General features: G+C 44.5%; 1 protein-coding gene across 8 annotated transcripts in view; it reads left to right on the top strand.

Moving 5' to 3' along the window:
* The window catches only part of LOC132905256 (homeobox protein extradenticle), a 119889-nt gene that overhangs the window by 94238 nt on the left and 5857 nt on the right, over positions 1–19794 (top strand). For 5 of the 8 annotated variants that reach the window (XM_060956393.1, XM_060956397.1, XM_060956392.1 and 2 more), the window contains 5 exons: positions 8345–8598; positions 12334–12524; positions 13765–13900; positions 14139–14235; positions 15778–15965. In XM_060956393.1, coding sequence (XP_060812376.1) covers positions 8345–8598; positions 12334–12524; positions 13765–13900; positions 14139–14235; positions 15778–15965 — 866 coding nt within the window. Of the gene's footprint in view, positions 1–8344; positions 8599–12333; positions 12525–13764; positions 13901–14138; positions 14236–15777; positions 15966–19552; positions 19697–19794 lie in introns of those variants that run through there. The other 3 variants (XM_060956396.1, XM_060956394.1, XM_060956399.1) reach the window with 3 other exon arrangements.

The raw sequence follows: 19794 nt of genomic DNA, 5'->3' as shown, positions 1-19794 counted from the left end.
TGCACGGAGCTGTTTCCACCCTTACGGACGAGAGCGTGTACGACGGACGGTGGGATGGGGTGTACACATTCGGTACACCTGTGCTGTATATTGCGGAAAAGCCGGACTTGCCAGGCAATAAGAATTTCTTTCTCGATCCGCTAGCGCGTTCCTTCTTTCCCCGCCTTTTTCTCCCGCATCCCGTTCTCCTTTAATCTTGTAACATTTTCTTAATACTCCTTCTTTCTCTTTTCTCGCGTATTCGTTCTTGTCGTACTCGCGATCTTTCTCGTCCCCCGCCTTTATCCACCGTAACTCCGTTACGCTATATCTTTGTTTCGTCTTCGTTGCGTAATGAACTGGCTTTTCATTCTCCTGTCGTTTGTTATAGCTGTGTTAACGTCGTCGCTGCTACAACGCTCGATCGCAGCTCGTTCGACGGAAAATTTTCCGTCGCCTAAGTACCGAAAGGAAGCTCGCGTCTTTTTAATGAAATTCCTCGCGAACAATAGTGGAAGGTACGAAAGTAAAAAGGTCGTTTGAAAAGGTCAAAATGACACGGAGCTGTTGAGAAGATCGGTAGCTGAGCTAGAAAGAAGACCAGCGGGACGACACAGGGAGACACGGTCGTCGTTCATCAGGCGTCGTTATCGGCAAAATGCGACCAGTTTTGTCGGAAAGAAGACCAACGGGACGACACAGGAGATTCGGATGTATCCGTGTGGCTAATGAAGAAGATCGTATGGCGGAAGGATTATTTAGCTCATTGGTCGATGATGGTCGACGAAGAAAGTAAATTTCGTCGTGTGGTAACAAGAGACAGGGTGGAACCGTGCGCGATCCGCGGCTCTCTCGTTCCTCGTTAACTCGTAGCGAATATCTTCGGTCGTTATTAAGCTATTAAAAAGTCTAGTTATCGTTGTCGTGGCGTATACAGGAGACGAGTCGTCGAGGGTTCCCAAGCAGGAATGCCACTTCAATAACGAAGCCGAAGCGGAGGAGTCGAGGGGCTTAATTTGCCTCGAGACGCCGCCATGTACGTTCTACCGAGCGCTCGCTCGTCGTATACGTATACATATATCTTTACGTGGATGCTTTTGCCATACCTTTGTGTGCACGCCCGTACCTATACACGCGAGCGAGCCGTCTACGCGTACTCGAGCGTGCTCAGCCGGATCCCGCGCTTGTGTACGTTCCACGTAGAGTACATAGCACGCCTAGACCATTTTGCAGCATTCCTGCCATTCTAACATCCGCGTTTCATTAAAAGATCTTGCCCGACCTCTTGGTGTACTTGCACACAGACGCACGCCCTACGGCTTAACACATCGAGAGATGTTTGCTCGAGTCGCGGCGTCGGCTATCTAGAAATAAGAGAGAGAAACGGACAACCGAGCAGAGCAGAGGCCACGTAAGCGCGCCGCGGACTCTCGCTTGAGATATTTCTACACCGTGTAATCATTTTGCTTGAATATATTAACGGTGTTTTTTTTTTTAACCCAGCAGATTACTCCTAGTCTAGCTGAAAAGAAACATGTGGCAAGCGTCGAGTTCGAAGTTCAGCGCCTCAACTTCTGCGAAGCGACGCTTCCGATGCTCGTTTCGCGGCTATACTCTTCGCCAACGGCTTTATTCGCATCGGTGAAAGAACCGCTGGTTCTTCGTTTAGAAAGTTTGGACGTTGACTCTCGATGATAAGATTTCATTGAGACAGAGCAACCGTCGTTGGTCCAATCCGTGGAAAGTCGAAGTTGCACCCTATCTCGATTGTATATTTTTTCTATCTTTTTCTATTCTACGACAAACTCTCGAATCTATTTATTCGTCAAGATGTAACACAGTAACGTAGAGTAAATCATCTTTGAAATTCAAATTTAAATATATCCTGGATGCTTGGGAGGCAAGGGTCGTGTGCAGGATCGCGGAAATCGAAATGGCCTGAGTAAATGCGTCGTTTCCACCGCTAGTTAATTAACGACCGAGTAAGATTCGCTGACATTAGACGAGCCGCACCACGGAATACGCCAAGGTTATTGCTCCTTTCGGCTACTTTATGGAGTGTTGATGTAATCGAACCATGAGCCTGAGCCGACGGATAAGATTTTCGAAAGGATACGGCGGACGGCGACGGGAGAGGAAGCGTGGAAGCGTGCAAACGCAAACGCAGCATCGCCAGTAATGCGGCATAATACTCCCGTAAGGGGGTTAAGAGTAATTCCTGTCGGCCAGGGGGTCGTCCCTTTCGACATTTACGACGTGTTTTACGCGATCAAAGCGAGCCGTAACAATTATTGGACGATTTCGCGGCCGTAAAATTTTATTCGATCCCGCAGTCTCCGTCGGCGATTCCACCCTCTTTTCTTTCGCAATCACTGGAGGGGATGTTTCGCGCTTCTTGTACGCTTTTCCTTCTGTTCACTGTCAACCTCCGCTGTAATACGATATTCCTCGTGATTTTACAGGATACCATGTAATAAGAGACTCGCAGTGTCCCGACAAAGATTTACACTTTTGATCATTTTCTTCGATATATTTTTGTTTTCCCACCAGTTCGTAGAATACAATTAGGTAGCCGCGATGTGTAACTGGATATTCTATTTTACGCTTGGTGTTACGTGGAAAGGTCATCGAAAAGCGAAACTCTAGAGATATTTCTTGATCATCGTTCGACTCGCAGTATGGCACGAAGCCGAGGTGGGATTGAGGGTCGTTCGGGACACCCGGTACACCCTGGGATTTCGCGCGTATTGTAGGTTTGGCCGCGTTTTCTCTCGGAGTGATTTGATTTACGGCGGTTGGAAAAGCCGCGGCGGCGAGCGGAAAAGAGACGAGTACCCCTTCCCGCGGCGGAAGTGGCGCGAGAAAGGAAGAAAATAATAAAAGCAGCAAAGGGAGAGAACGAGTGGAACACATCGAAGATATGGTCGAGCGAATTCGACGCGCGGAACTCGGAAAGGAAACGACGCCTGGATGAGAAAAAGACGGGAAAGGGACGAAGGGAGAAGGGAAAAAGTAGAGGGACGAAGCGGAGCGAGGCGGAAACGGAGCCGTGACGGCGATGGAAAAACATCGCCACGAACGAGCGTGCGCGAGAAATCGTTCGCACAGGATTCTTTTTGGGAAACGGAAGCACGAAATTGCCAAAGCGCGAAAGAAATCGTAGAAAAGTTCTGCCTCACGAGGAACGGGAAACGAGGAGCGGACGCGCGTCCCAGCCGGAAACGCGGCGCACCCTGTCGTCTATCCGAAACGTTATTATTATCCGTGGAAAGAAATTTAGAATGTGGCCAGGAACTTTGGTCGTTGTGTTCGCTTTTTCCACGCTCGGAAACACGCTCCTCGGTTTACGCCCTGTATTATAACACCGTCGGATTAAAATTAATATTTTACTTACTTCTTCGTCGTTGTTGCTATTTTCTTTTTTTATTTTTATTTCCCCCTCCCCCCATTTCTTCTGTCGTCGAATTACGTGGAGAAATTCGAGATTGCGTATCGCGGGATGCGCCACGTTATATTAACATCGTGCGCGATATAGCCGGTGGTATGCAATTTTTAAAAACCGGTTTCGGCCGGACGCCTCGTTGCATTAACTTTTTTTTTTTCTTTCACTATTATATATATGTATTTTTCTTTTTTAACGTGTTTTCTCGCGATCGCAGTTCGTTAAATAAAATACGAATTAACTAAACGACGCATCGATTTGATAATTTGTGCAAGTAACAGTAAATGGTAAGGAAAGAAGGAGGATTCTACCTTTGAGAAGGCAAAGGAAATGGCTCAAGGACTTGTAGCAACGATCGTCTTTCTCAGGATCTGACAATACGATAATGCTTGACACGCGACGATGCTACCTTTCTGAAAGCACTCGAGCAGAACTAGCGTCCGTAACGAAGCGAAACACGATATCAACAAGGTAGAATACCTCTTGGCTCGATTTCTTTCGTAAATCAGAAGAGGGCCGGATATTCTTACAGCTCGGTGTCGATATCAGATCTCTGGGGTAACGCGCAGTCGTCTTCTTCTAGGATCTTTCCCTTCGCACCCCCTGTAGAAGCTCAGCCCTGCCGGCCGGATTCACCCTCGAATTAAAAGAGCAGCCATTCCAGCCCCTTTTTCTCTTTTCCTCTTCTTACTTTTCTTCTCTTCTACCTTTTCCCGGTCTGCTATGTCTTACATTTGGGATCGTTCGCGCGCGATGCCGTGTATAAGAACTGCGAGAAGGTCGAGGGTGAGAAAAGGAGATGGAGGAAAAAATTGAATGGATTTTGGGAATCGATTCCTTCGGATGCGAGCAGACGTCTGGAAGCACCGTTGAACTGGGTCAGGATTGTGGAATCTGCTTGGTATTAATCTTCCCCTCCGAATATAATTTTATTTTGCTCGAAAATATCGTCTACGCTGGTGGTACGCGATTGTCTGCTAAATTTTAAACTGAACGTTCTGTCGATAAAATGTATCGACCCGTCGTAGGTAAATTTTTCGTACGCGCTTTAGTTTGTTGGTTTACACGACCGGTTCCGTTTATTTACAGTTTCCGGTATTCCTTCGCATTCTTTATTCGTTTGATTACACGATATTCTTTAAAAAATGTATGCTTTGCGTATAATACGAAACATCATACCAAGGGTATGCTAACGGCATGTATGACGCAAAACCTATAAAACCGTCGAACGGATTAGTATTTGTTTGGCCACCTAGATTTTCTAGCGAATTCATATTTCAAATAAACGCCGGTTCCCGTGTCACGTTACCAACCCTGATAGAATCGATAGGGTCGTTATTCAAGTTCCGATTATACTCCCACCACCAGCCATCCTTTATTAATTACAATTACTTCCATGTTTGCAAAGGTAAAATTTGCGAGTTTGGTTCATGTATTTTGCCACGATACAAATTAGCGTCAACTAATCATAACTGATTTTCTTCTTTGTTTGTTTACACTGACCGATACCGTTCTACTCGCTCCACACGATACACCGCGTGTTTTTGACAAAGGCAACGAATCGAACAATTATTTAACGAATCGAAATATTCGTGTTGCCGTGGCAGCAAAGGAAATCTGACTCGGTACGAGAACGATACGCGCGTTCGAAATGCTTTTTGACCCTCCGGTGATTCGACCTGTGTTCTTTCTCTATCGCGTATCTACTTCCACCAAGCTCGTGGCTCTTTCTATTTCCTTTCCCTCTTTCCTCTCTCTTTCTGTTTTCCTACGGTGAAAAGCGGGTAGCAGCCGACAACCCTTTGTTACCGTGCCTTATCTTAATTGCTTTCACGGGTTCCCGTTTAGATCAATACACACCAGCGGCGTTCCACCGCCAGCTCTGGCTGTTGCCATACCTCCGCACCACTCGGCTCCGCTTCGCGAATCTAAATTATCCCAAGGGTTGTTTCGACGAGGGATTTTCGATTTTCTCTTTTCTCCCTTCTCTCGTTCTTCCGCCCCTGTGTACGCGCAGCCCTTGCATATTTTAGGACCGTTCGCCTGAATCTCCTGCCCCGTTCAGCTCGTTCGCTCAATCTGATTTATCGCGTTGGCCGGACACGTTTATTCTACAAATATATCCACGTGATTCCGTCGCTAGATAATTACCAAAATACGATCTTTGATTCCTCTATCTTTGATCGAACAATACGAAGAACGTTAGTTGGTTCGATTTATTACGTAGGAAAAATTCATAAAAATTCTATGGTTATCGTTGTCACGGGACTGACGAACGAAGCGGTCAGAGCTTAGACGATTTTTTAAACGAGGCAAACTTTGTCCTCGTCGCGGTGACGAGTAACAGGACGCGAATTAGTCGGACAATTAGCTCGATCTTCAACGGGGTGTCATATTAATGTAGTTCGCTCGCTAACGACCCTCGAAAACGACGAGCGTTACGTCGTCGCGGCTTTGTATAGCCGGTGTTTCACCCGAACCCGTGTGACGAATCCGTGTGCTACGGCCGACGGGAAGCCAGAGAAGGAAGGGAACAGGAAAGTACGCGTACTCGCGTGAGCGGGACTGGGAAAGAAACAGGGAGTACAGAGTCAGGCAGACCGTTTGAGTCGTAAAATGTTAACTGCTAGTAAAACTGAGTTTACGTGCTTGTAAGGACCCCCGCTGGAGGTTAGCAGTCTCTGCGCCTTGCCGACTCGGTACCAAGGGCCTCCCCTTACACCCCTTAATAGCCAGATTATTGCCCGTAAGCCACCCCCGATTACTTTCTTCCCGCTCGATACCCGAAAATAATTCCGGTCGAGCGCTTAATTTTGCACGCCGCGGCACATGTTTCTCTTTCACGGATGCGCAAACTCTTCGTACCGCTCTGTAAAGTATAATCCCACGTTTCTAAGACGCTTTCGCCTGGATTTTATTTTCGTAACTTGAGATAATTTCCATGTTTTACGTGTCATTTAAATTTTCTAAGATGTCTTCTATTTTAGACAAATTTTGCAACTTTCGATAGACCTCGGTAGCTAACCTCTCCTCCTGCCATGAAATAAACGAAAGTACCGCCGATAGTTGACGATCGTTTAACTTTCAATGGAACAACTTCCTCCTTGCAGCATCACCGTAAACGTACGTTTTATTTCTTTGCTACCTGAGCGAACGACGCGGGTGAAGGTTTTTCATTTTTAATTACCAACAGTAGCGTGAAAAGTTCTTGGCCGCTGTACCACGGACAGCAAAGTTTTAACGATATCCTCCTGCTGACTGCCGGTAACCTCCCCCTAACTCGTCCTCGAAAACTGGCAACTACTTGTTCGCAACATCTTCCGTATCGCATTGCAAACGTTCTTTTTAGTTATCGAATACATAGAACTCTTCGTAACGATCTTAAAAAGTTAGCTCGCCACCGCTAAACCAATGGATTCCAAATTCAACATTCTCGAGAATCAACGGAAAGTTCTCAACGATTCTCCCTTGTGTAAGGGAGATTCATTAACGAACGGGAAGGCACTGACAGAGTCAGCGCGTAACCGTAGTAACATCTTTCTCAAAGAAACGGTTCCCCAGTGATCGACTTTGTGTCTTCGCCCTTTCAGTCAAGTCCCTGGAGGAATTTGAAACTTCAACCCCTTCGCCGGCGCAGCAGACCTAATTGTTACACTTCGTATAAATGCATTAGTTCCGCGCATTCGTTTCACGGTCCCACGAATCCCGGCGAACTTTCACACCCTTCTTCGTTTCTCTTTCGTCTCTGGAGACTTTTTTTCCAGTAGCCACAGCAACTATATAGAGTCAAGAGAGAAAGAGAGAGAGAGAGAGAGAGGGAGAAAGGTCCTAACGAATTTAAATGCCGCTCAAATAACCGCAAATGTAATTAATTCAATCTTCAAATCTCAGTCGAGGGATACGTAGGGTTGAAACATCGCGTCGTTCGTTCAAAAACGCAACGTAGTATTTTTTACGTAACTCTTACTTTAGTTAAGCCATTTGAATAGCTTTTCGTGTTTTTAATTCTTTCGTTTCTTCTATCGATAGTCACGATCGTTCAGTGACATTCATCTTTTCGTTTATGTTCGCACGCCTCTTTAGTCCAGCGAGTTTCTCTCGAAACAGCTACTTTCACGCCCGAGTCTTTGTTTTGGCTAACTTTCCCGCTCGACGAACAACGTACTCGTCACTTTTTAAAATCACAGGAAGAATAATCGGTTCCGTGGGGAAGTATATCTCGCGGCAGTTTGCACGAGTTTCCTGGGCTGTCGTTCATCCCCTCGGCGTGCTTGCTCGTGCGTGCACGTGTTGGTTTATGTAGCAAGGAGGGGGTGAAAACTGTCGAAAGATGCATCTTTCTGGAAGAACTGTCACACGAGGCGAACAACGGAAGGAAAGAAAAGGAAAGAGAAAGTGCCTCGCTCTCTGTGGTTTTATGGGTCGTCCAGCTCCATCATGCGCCGTAAAAGTACGATAAAACCACTGTTATACCGTGGAAAACCAACCCCGTTTTAAAGCTCTGCGTGCATCGGCCCTTAAGACAAAAGGAACGAAAGGATCGAGAGACCGGGATGAAGATACGAGCGAACATCGAAGTAAAATTGATTCTTTTATGATCGATAAACGCACGCGACTTTTCCCAACCTGCTCTGTCTCTTTTCTCGTGGAAACACGATCTCGCGCTGGGGGTTCGCCGTTGCTCCTCGTCCGTCGAGAAAAATTCTCACGATAGCAAAGTCAACCACTTCGATGTGCTTGCAACCACGGGGATGCTTTTAACATTTATCTCGATCGGTCCAAGATTTTGGTAATTAGAGCAAGATCCAGTGCGATCTTTCTACGTTCGCGTCGAACTTTGCTCGTTCGATCGTTCAAACGTATAATTGACACGAGTATGATATATTTTATATCAAAGCTTTGATGATTTTTTTACTGTTTCAGTTCTATCTTTACGAAATACTCAGGAAGAGGAACCACCCGATCCGCAGCTAATGAGGTTGGACAACATGTTGATCGCGGAGGGTGTCGCAGGACCGGAAAAGGGTGGTGGCGCGGGAGCTGCGGCCTCTGCAGCGGCGGCAGCGGCGGCTGGACCACCTGGACAACCCGACAACGCCATCGAACATTCGGATTACAGAGCCAAACTTGCCCAAATTAGACAGATTTACCACCAGGAGCTGGAGAAATACGAACAGGTTCGTAAATGGTCCTTCTCTTATCTTCCATACATCGCACACTGTTACTGGAATTTCAGGTATCCTTTTTTCTGTGCTCGTCGTTAAATTCTCGAAAAAGTAAAGTGTTTCCGAATGCTCGATGTAATCGAATATAAGTGGTCACTGTGTAGTTTTTCCGCGGGATTTTTTTCTACCCTCGGGCTAAGCGATAAGAGGCCAGTTTAAGGGTAGCGGCGGAGTACGAGACTCGTCTCTGTTCGACGATTTGCGTGCTAATGAACCGACTCACTCGTGTTAAGTAAAATCTCGCGTGTCGGTCAGGTTAACGGCTGTATCACGAACTGCGGATCTCTATAATGTCAGGAAATTCCCTACAGGCTATTGTGTTTCGCGCTCGAAATTCGACGAACTTGTAAAACTTTACCACCAGCCTGTCCTAATACTTTTACAAAACGTTCCACCTTTCTGATAACCCGTTAACGCTCGATTCCTTTGCGAGATCGATTAGACCGTCGATCGAACATCCTCAAAATCGCCTGCACGAATTACCAATCATCGCGTATATCAACCGGGATATCGATTTGCTTTTTCATCCAAGCTATGTCGTATCCGGTTCCCAGTTTCGTTATTTCTATCGTGAAAATCCAACGTTATTTGTTAGCACCGTACCACGGAACGTTCGTTGTAACGCATTCGATTCCAGCTCATTAATATGCGCGCGATTGAAACGAAAAGCATCGGTGGCGTGCAACGCGCATGATCTCTCTTCCACTCGCCACCACTCACTTATCAACGATAAAAGCATAATTCTTTTTAACGCCTCTCGTGTTTTCTCTCACTTTTGCATACTTTGCAAATAACCGTGGCCCGTCGTTCGTACTGGCTCGGCTCGTGTATTCGCGCGTACATAAATACCAAATAACTCGTGCTCGAGTTCAGTGCGAAAGAGAAAGAGAATAAGATAGACAGACAGAGAGAGAGAGGGGGGGGGAGGGGAGTGAGAGCGTGCTTTAATTGCCACACCCGTTTCGACCCCATATTTCACCGTGTGTCAGCGGTCTTGATGTCTCCCCGCAGTAAATACGCACACCCTTGCTTTGAGGTCCACCGGCCTGTATATGGACGCGTGTGGAATTCTTTGTAGACGCAACAATATGGACGCGGTTCGTGTCGAGATGTATGCGCTCGCGTGCACGCAGGCCGGTGCAACTGCAGTTACCGGGGGTAGAGTCGACGCTCTATCGATAAGCCTGGTCATTAACAAGTTTAAACCCCATCCTGCTTTTTCCCTTCTTCCAAGAGTCAAACGTTATCGAGCCCGATGGTTTCGTTTTACTTCCGTTTTTCGCCTTTCTTCCAGCGTTTAGCTTTAACCGCATAGCCGATCTTTTATCTCTTTGTCCGACGTTAAATTCGGTTTTCGTTCCTTTTCCGGAATAACGTCAAGCGAGATTCGCTGCAAAATAAAATCCACTTCTGGGAGAACTTCTCTCTCTCTCTCTCTCTCTTTTACGCCGCTCTACTCGTATCGCCTGCAAGCTCGCGATTGTTATTTAAAGGAACAACGTATAACAAGCTTGTTCCGAACGGTATTCGGATAGCCGTGCAGTTCGGCGAGCTTGGATAATACAATGTATCGAGTTCTGCCGTAGAATATATTGCCGCGATTAAAAGTAACGTTATTACCGGTTGATATCGCCGTGGCCAAAAGTTTTATCATAACCGAAATTTACTATTCAAACTCGCTGCCCGAGTCACTGCATTAGGGTGAACGTCTGCCTGACTATGCAAAATGGCGTGACAAGTACGAGAATAGAACCGCATCGAGTTTTACGAGATCGCGTGATCACGGCCAACAAATACCGTCTGGCATGAATCTTACTGGTGCATGCCCTCCTTTGTTTTGCCCGATTCTTCCTACAGATTTTAACCTTTTCTCTGCGAGCTTTCTGTGCGTTAAACCATCGTCTTCTCTTCGCTGAACAAAATTTACGCAAAGTCGTACACACCTTTTTTTCTAACATTTCGTAAAATTCAATCCATTCTGTTTTTTTCGTTTCTTCTTCCTCTTTCCTTTTTCTTTTTTTTTTCTCTTCTCGTCTTGTCTCGTTATCATAATTCAGGATAATGGGGATTGCGGCAATTCGTTCATGAAAATTGCTGCAAACTTCGCTAAATTCGATTACATAAGAAAGGAAGGAAGGCTATCGTATATTGCGGTAACCGCACAACAACCGCGGCAGACGTAACCACGACCAGGTATATTTAGCAGCATGCAGGTTGGAATTTCGATAACGCTCGCGAGCCAAAACCCTCGCGGTGCTATATCCGCGAAATATTACACGCGTATTAATAGAGCGAACTGCAGTAAAATTAGAGCCACCATGAGAAATTTCATTTTGCACGGAGACGAATTAACGATCGTCATCGGGACACTTGTTGGCTTTGCCGTTTCAGGAGATGAATATCGACGTTTCGCGATTCCCTAACCTCCCTCAAACTATCCAACACCATCTTGATTGATACGATACGGTTGTACAAGAATCCACGACCTCGTCCCTGCCTTCATCTTCGTGCGTTACCTCGCCTTTTATAAGCCATCTATAGTACTTGGCTCGCGGCACAAGTTTTCATTACGATCTCCAGCTATATCTTTTGCGTGCGGTACTTTTCCTTATCGGACGACAAATGTTTCGCTTTAAAGAGAAACTGGTATTTACCTCGCAATTGCCCTTTGTTCGATAAAGCGTTGTAACAACACCTGGCGGTTCGCTGGTCGATTTAAAAATTCCCGCTAAATTACTTAAGAAAATATTACTTTTTGGTTCGTCGTTCCGGTAATTTGAAAATCGAAGAAAACACAAATACGTAGAGAAGAGCATAATTCTCAGTGGGTTTTCCATCCAATCCACCTACTCGAGATCGTCCCAAACCCCTCGTCCTAGGTGAACAGCGAGGCAGGAACGAAGCTGATCCACCCCACCAAGTCGGTGGTGCGCTCGTGCAAAGAGAGAAGAGCAGAAAGGAAGAGAAGAGAACGAAGAGAAACGGGGTGGATGGAAGAAAGACGAGGAGAGTACCAGGGTATGGCGGCAGAGTGGAATCCATTTCGAAATTGCGAGCCACCCTGTCCGACTTCTCCCCTGCCAACCTCTTCCTTCTAACGCCTTCCCTCAGGAAAATCCACCCTCCTCCGGTACCCTTCGCCCCCCTCGTTCGCTCCCTTTACCTCTTTCCTTTTCCTACCACCTTACCTTCTCCCTTTCTTTCCACCAGGCGCCCCTGTCCTTTCTTCGCTCCCTCCCGAAGGTAGCGTGCTCGTCTCGAATACTGATATCGAGCAAAGTCCTTTTTCCCTTAAACCGAGCAGCCACCAGGAATAATGCATTATACGTACGCGCCTTTCTTCTCGCTTCTTTTTTTTGCCCTCGATCCTCGCCCCTTCTCTCCCATTTTTCGGTCTTCCGTCCTGCTTCTCCCGAGGCTTCCCTTCGCTTCCCTTTGCGATTTCGTTCTTACCTCGAAACGTCAGCGATCTTCCACGCCGACTTTTGACGTTCGGACGACCTTTCTTTCTTCCTTTCCTGTATCCAAAGAAAACTCGTAAAGTCCTTTAGACGATACATACCGTGCTTCTTCTTACCTGGAACGAGCGTTTGTCCTCGATTTTTATCCATTTTAGGTTTTGAAGCGCGGAGAACATGGTCCTTGAGTGTTTGTCAATAACGAGGCGACTTTTTGATTTTGTCCTAGGCGTGCAACGAGTTCACAACCCACGTAATGAATCTCCTGAGGGAACAAAGTCGTACCAGGCCAATCACGCCGAAGGAGATCGAGAGGATGGTTCAGATTATTCACAAGAAGTTCTCCAGCATCCAAATGCAGCTTAAACAGTCTACCTGCGAGGCGGTGATGATTCTGAGGAGTCGATTCCTCGACGCAAGGCGAGTGTTTGTCGCATAAACGTTGTTCGTTTATTTCTATTACGTTAAAATCACCGTCACAGTTTTCACCGACATGGTTTTCACCGATGAATTCATCATCATCGACACTGTCCTAATTCCCTGTCCTGAAACAACGAGTGAGACTCTCGACAGGAAATTTTGGGCAAAAACAATAGGCACGAGCCAGATTCGTGGTACTTGAGCCGAGACAAACGTAAACAACACGAGTCTGACCGTGGTTCGATTGTTACTTTCGTTACGCGTAATTCTTTGTTACGTTTACACGTTACGTTTAGATTATAATTCCTTAAATGAATTAAATAACCTTTATACCTATCTTGACGATAAAAAAAATCTAATATCGACGATAGTAGTGAGTACGTTACTATTGCCAATAGTGAATCGATAGATTCTCATAATAATGAATGGTAACGATATTGCGTTTCATTGTTTCGAAAAATATCGCACAGTTGAAGATCACTAATTTTCTACGAGTTTTCTCAAAACATTATTAATCTAAACCAAGCATTAATTTACAAATTGCTACCGTTACATTATCCACTTTCAAATATTAGATCATTTTTCTTCACCGATGAATCGATCGTAATTACTTACCAGACATCTTAAAAGTATAAGTTGCGCACAAACGTGTTTATTGTTTCACAATTTCTTTCATTATACCGAAATATACATGTTACGAGACGCGTACATTTTGCTCCAGTTCGAGCACACGACTAAACAGCTAAATTGCTCGACGCGTGATCGACCTTCTTGTTTATTGTGGTCCGACCAATCAGCAGTTAGCGTGTAGGACAAGAGGTTATCGGCAACAGTTTTGAACGACATATATTCTCTATGAATTATATACATCATCAATAACGTATAACGATAAACGAGTTAGTAGCAGATAGATACGCTCGAAAGAAGAAATAAAAGTGGAAAGAAGTATTTTTATATCGGAATGTAAAATACAGATATTCGTCTATCAGTAGATTTTCTGAAAATAAAGACACAAATTGTTAGGTAATTAAGATTGAATTAAATTTGATTTAAACGTGATCGATTGTAACCAGGTGGTTAAGGTCTCCTATCGTCGAATGTTGTCGATTATCGATGTTATCAAACAAACCTATCGTCGGTTAAAATCATATGGATTAGGATTGGTGTGGTGTAGTAGTGTACAACAAGTGAAAGGTGAATGTTATCCGTTGTGAAAAGGAAACGAATTGTTACGTTACAGGCGTAAGAGACGGAATTTCAGCAAACAAGCGTCGGAAATTTTAAACGAATACTTTTATTCGCACCTCAGTAATCCGTATCCGAGCGAAGAAGCGAAAGAAGAGCTCGCACGAAAGTGTGGAATCACCGTGAGTCAGGTAAAGTAAATGAAAATATTTCTTGTAACTTGGAGCCGTTGCCATCGCGTAACGATAATTCGTGTCCGTCGATAATAATTTCGAAACAACGAAAGTTACTGAAACAATTTTTGAACGATTGAACGTTTTTCATTCATCGGCCAAAGATTTACTAAATACGATAACCGACCATTTTAAGACATTTTTAAAATAATACGTTGCTTAGCGACCCTGACACAGTTGTTTATCGTATTTGTAGGTTTCCAATTGGTTTGGCAACAAGAGGATACGCTACAAGAAAAACATAGGTAAAGCACAGGAGGAGGCGAACTTGTACGCAGCCAAAAAGGCAGCTGGTAAGTTCCGTCCTTCGCAAATGAGCGACGGGTGTTCCTTGAAGAGTTCGTTTCGATAGCTTGCTCGTATTAAGGATATCGATAAAAATGAGCAATTAATTATAACATGAAATTTGAACGGTTGAAAAATTCGATTCTTTTTGGTAGCCACAGTTGATACTGACGGAGTGTTGCTGAGAAAACGACAACTGCTCGAGAGCAAACTCCTTTTACATACTCGAACAGATTATTATTTAGTGAAATTTCCACTCAACACCAGTAACACTTTTTCGCATCTTCTTTTCATCGTCGCGAACATTTTTCTATCGAACTCGATATTGGCGTAGAGGAAAACTTTACGTAGCATAGCGGTTTCTCGTTATCGTAAATTATCATCGTGAGATTCAGTTACTCGTTACTCGTTGTTCGACATGGCTCTGCCACCGTTGTTGTTCCGGCTGACTAATAAATCTTTTAGGAGGAAACAAAATTATCGACTGGAGTTCGTAGCCTTTTTCTTTTTTTCTTCTCGCTATATAAAAAGACATGTTCGACTTGGAGCTGTACAATCATCTTAAATCATGCAACTGTCTTAACGTATCTCTCGCAAACACGACACGACACGACACGACACGACACGACACGATTTCCTTCAATAACGACACGTCATCTTGGTTCGTTCGTATTTACTCTTTCGCATTCTCCAGGAAATTAGAATAAAAATTCCGAGGGTGTTTCTTCTGGAAATTCTTCGCATTCGCGCAACTTGCTGGTCGCGATTACGCGTACTTTTCTTCACAACCGAGACGTTTCTTTATTTTAGAGGGCAAGGCGAGATATTTTTAACTTACCAATTATACGGAGAAAGAGGGAACGAAAGATGAGAAGAGCGTAGGAGAATACACGAGTGCAGGAGGGCGATGAGATGCCGGCGTTCTCGCGTTTCTTTCGACACCCTCCATGCATTTGTCTTTCCTCAGCCACGCTCCTGGTAAACGGGCCGCAGTCTTCTCGTAATTAAAGAAACGGAATTCCAGCGATACTGGCGCCAGCACTGCGAAACCCAGTACTTCGTCTCGGATAGCGGAAATGTTTTCGCGTTTCGAAGGAAAAATTACTCCTGTTACATTGTAAAGTAACCAAGCTAATTTCCAAGTTATTCTGTTGTCTTTCAAATATTCCTATCGGTACTTTACACGTAGTCTCGATAATAGAAAATTCGTCGAAATTTCGCTTTCATCCGATAATTCGTTCATTCGATGCGGAATCGTCCAAGACGATTTCACCATACGTATGTCGATTGAATTAATCGGTGGCGTCTATAACTAGTCCTATTGGGAATTATATATATGTATTGTATATATGTCGTGTTAAGAAGTCGATGAAATTCGAGGGAAAGATGAGCATCGACGACGCCACCGATTACACGAGATACAAAATTAGAAACGAGCTCACGTTTTTTTTTTTTTCATTTTTGCGATAAACAAAAATGTTAATCGGTGAGGCGGAAGAACTTAAAAGACGCACCCTCGAATTTTGTATGCACCGCGATTGTTTCTACAGCAGCTTTTGCAGGAGCGTCGCCGTACAGTATGGGTGGTGCCAGTCAAGGCACCCCGACGCCGATGATGTCGCCTGCGCCACCCGGTGGGCCACAAGACATGGCCGGATACGGGATGGGCATAAACGGTAGCGACTACGGCTCGCAGCCGTACAACGACGGCTCCATGGGCTACGATCCTATGCACCAGGTAACCGCCAGAACTTCTCTTTTTAAGTAAAATCATTTCTACCTCGTAGTCAGCAATCATTGCCTCGCTTTCATCAATGCTTTCTTGCATACTATCAGCATGTTAGAAAAGTCTTGATAACGCTTAGCCCTGATGTCGAGGGGTCTTCTGTGTGGCTCTAGTGAATGGAAAGAGACGGCAAAACGTTTCTTTTCGTATCGTTTCCGTTTTCTTTCGTTTCGTTTCCTTTCGTTTTGTTTCATCTTAAACGAATAATCATCGTATTTGGATGTAACAACGTTGGAACGCCGTTCTCGATTTCCATTCATTTTCAAGTCATAGCATTGTGCTTCTATATAAACGCATGCGCATCTCACCGCATATTCACACATATTGTGAGAAAGGACGTTTGGTTGGGGAAGAGAACGAGGGTACGAATGAAAGAGCAAGGAGGCGGAAGGGAAATGCAGCGAATGTGGTATCGGTGATGGTGAAAGAAAATTCGAGCTCGTGCTTATATACAGGGTGATTCAGTTTCAAGCAAATCAAAAACATAAAAAAAGAGAAGTGTAAACGTTAAATACATACACATATTAAGTGTAATTACAGACTGATGATTTCTATCATCGATCGAACACTCTGTATGGAGTTGAGCGCGCCTGAATGCCGTGTTATGATAGCTTGTAAAGAACGGCGCGTGCGTCTGTAGGTGCAAGTAGGTGCGTGTTGTTGGAATATATAGGACTGGATTGGATATGCTGTTGCTGGCCCATAAAGATGGGCTTAGAGGAAGCCGATAATGGTGGCAGGAGCGAAAGTTTGGAAGAGAAAGAGTATCAGGGTGTGCACACGGAGTCAGCAGCAGCCAGTAGCATAAGGGTTGCTTAGTATGCATTGGAGTTGCTAAGTCACTTTTTAGGTAGGGCTGCTCCCTCACATATTAATAGACTTGGTAGGTGCGCGGCTCTGCTTCTAACGAGCTGCCTCTCTATTCGACCGATGAAACGCAACGGGACTGTATCTTCCGAGATCCGATTCCTCTGTATCTGACGCGTAAACGAACGGCAGTGTCGTGATTTCCCTAAATCTCGTTTGTCGTTTTTTCTTTTTATTAGGTGTCCAATGACAGCCTTTAGAAGGACAGTCGTGAAAAAAATAAAGTCGCGTCAAAGGACAAAAGGATCGATATTTGAAATCGTAACTATGCGTTAGCAATTTCTGTCCTTATGGTTTGCTCTTGTATTCGCGTTGTTTCAAAACAAAGGAACAAAATGTATCGCACAGCTTGCGTCCGGTTCTTCGAATCCAGTAAATCTTTCTGACATGCAATTTCGACGGTGTCACGTGATAAAGAGTGACGTTGAATTAAATTCATGCACATATACAAACGCGCGAGCCGGTTGCTGCTCGACTAGCTCGGAAATTTGTAGATATTCTCAATTGCTAGATTAAATATCCCCCTTGTCGATACGCCAGCCGTTTGTCTGTGCGTACTTCGTTACAAATGTTGCACCGCGTCATCGTTGACTCGCTTCAAAATACGTTCTGATGCCGGACGTTCGAATCTCTATCGAACGAAAAGTGTATCTTTATTGCTGTATTACCTATGTATTACCTGCAATACCTCGTACATTCACGCTGCTCTTAAAACATTCCCCTGTATCGATTTATATATGTATATAATATTTTATATTATATATATCGAAAAGGGAGAATCGAAAAAGCAAAAAGAATCGTTTGGTTAACGCGTATCGTCTTTAAAGTGATCCTCACTGAGAGCTATTCCGCTCTTACGTTATCTTCTCCGTTCGTATTTTTCTCATTACCGTTGCATTTCCAGAAATTCGAATCGACCAGGAAAACCGGAGAAGTTCGCAGGAAAATTAATTTCGCGGTTCATCCGGTTCGGCCATGGTTCCAGTCCCATGGGCGAGAACCCGCTCGAAATGAAGCGACTAAAATGCATGCTTTCTCCTAGCTGCCGCGTTTTCAAATCACCTCTGCTTCTCGTTTCGTTCTCTACCTTCGTCTGGTTCGGCTACGTCTGAACTCGCCTATTCTTCACTTCTTTCTCGTTACCGTGAACGTCCGAGAATTTTCTCGAGTCGAACGCTCGTGCTTCTTCTATCTCGCTTTGAATTCTCCACCAACTCAATATCCATCCAAATCAACTTTGAATTTTCTTACCCCCCCCCCCTACGTGTTACATCTACCGAAAGAGTTTAGAGTATAGAATAAACGTGCTTCGAATTGCGCTTTCACCGGCAATTGGCACTAAAAAAAAAAGACCTCGTAGCAATGATAAAAACGCCCTTGCTGCTGCAACTGGCACTAACGTTTCCATAATCGCATACATAACAAAAAGGCAATTGCTTGCACACGATTATATGTATAATGTATAAGCACCAAGACTATTTTTTACACATCGTGTCGGATCTGTCTAACATAACGCCCGTTTGGCCGATCTATAATCCGTTTTCCCGTTGCTACACTTTTGTCTGTGGTTTCATTTGATCTTTTTTATAACCCCGATTTTTAATCGCTGTTGGTTGGTACCCCGAATCTAACAAAACGAAGCAAAGAACTGTGTTTGTTGCAACAAGAAATTGGGGTGCGGAGTGTCTAACGTGTGTTCGCACGATTTCCAACTGTATTTTCTTGGCTCAACGACAAAAAAGGAACAAATCTTCAAGATACATCTCTGTCTTCTTTTTTTTCTTTTTTTTTTTTTTTTTTTTTTGGTCTTTGTATTTTTCAAGTAATATCGACTGTCGGATAATCGCACCTGCTTTTCGTATGCTTGTCGGGAAGATATCTACTGATAACGGAGAATTTTAAACGTAGCTAATTTTAGCTAGAATTTTAACTAGCTAAACATAATTTACGCTACACCTATAGGGTGTCGGGGAACTCTTGAAAGAAATCTAAAGTTTCAGTAGATACCAACTTACTTCTCTCGATATTCGGACTCGTTTCACGATTTTTCCTATATAGAAAGTAACCGGGAGCATACGTAACTCGATTTATTAACTGGGTGATTCGTTCGTAATTTCGCGATCGCATATCGTACGATATATATATCCGCGGTATATTTACGTGGGATAGCAAAGAGGGAAATTTCATTTCAGCGAGATATGGCGCGAGTTTGTATCTCGAGAGAAGGCAAGGCGACCCGGAAAGGGGGATCGATTGGCAAAAATGCACCGACGGCCGCGCGCTTTTAAGCGCATTGTTACAAGCACAGTTCGCACGGTCTTGCACCTGTAATAATATCGTTACGATTGATCAGTCGTCTGTTCCTTGGTCTCTTCTACTCTCCATCACCTAACGATTTGGCTGATACACGAATTTCGTCGACGAACCGTCCATCTTCGCGAAACGCAATTCGCGATTGATCAGACCACAGTTCGGTTTATGCGATTTTGCTACAGTTCTTCGAGAAATATGCTTCTCTATTCGATTTCACTAGTGAATTTCGTTGCTTCGACGAAGATGTACGGTTCGGTGGACTGCTAGGGTGGTCGGCTGTTTGCTCTCGAACACAAGCTGAATCCAAATTCGTCCCGTTTGAATTCACTTAGATCTTTTTTCTTTCTCTCTTGATGCAGATGAAACGAAATTCATAGAAGGCGACAGAGAGTGAGAGAGACATCGAATCAGACTTCACGCAAAAAGAGTACGCAATTAGAGAGTGAAAGGAAAAAAAAAAAATTGAGAGAGCAAGTAAGGAGCATCGCGGAAAGAAAGGAAAAGACGAGAATCGCGCGACCTGGCTAAAGTAAACGAGAGATTAAAAGAAAAAAGAGCCACACGGCTGGTGCGTGTCCACTGATCTCAGCCTTATGTGCTT

Source organism: Bombus pascuorum, chromosome 3 (assembly GCF_905332965.1).
Source record: "Bombus pascuorum chromosome 3, iyBomPasc1.1, whole genome shotgun sequence".
In the NCBI taxonomy this organism is placed as follows: Eukaryota; Metazoa; Arthropoda; class Insecta; order Hymenoptera; family Apidae; genus Bombus; species Bombus pascuorum.
This window is presented reverse-complemented; position numbering and strand designations above follow the sequence as displayed.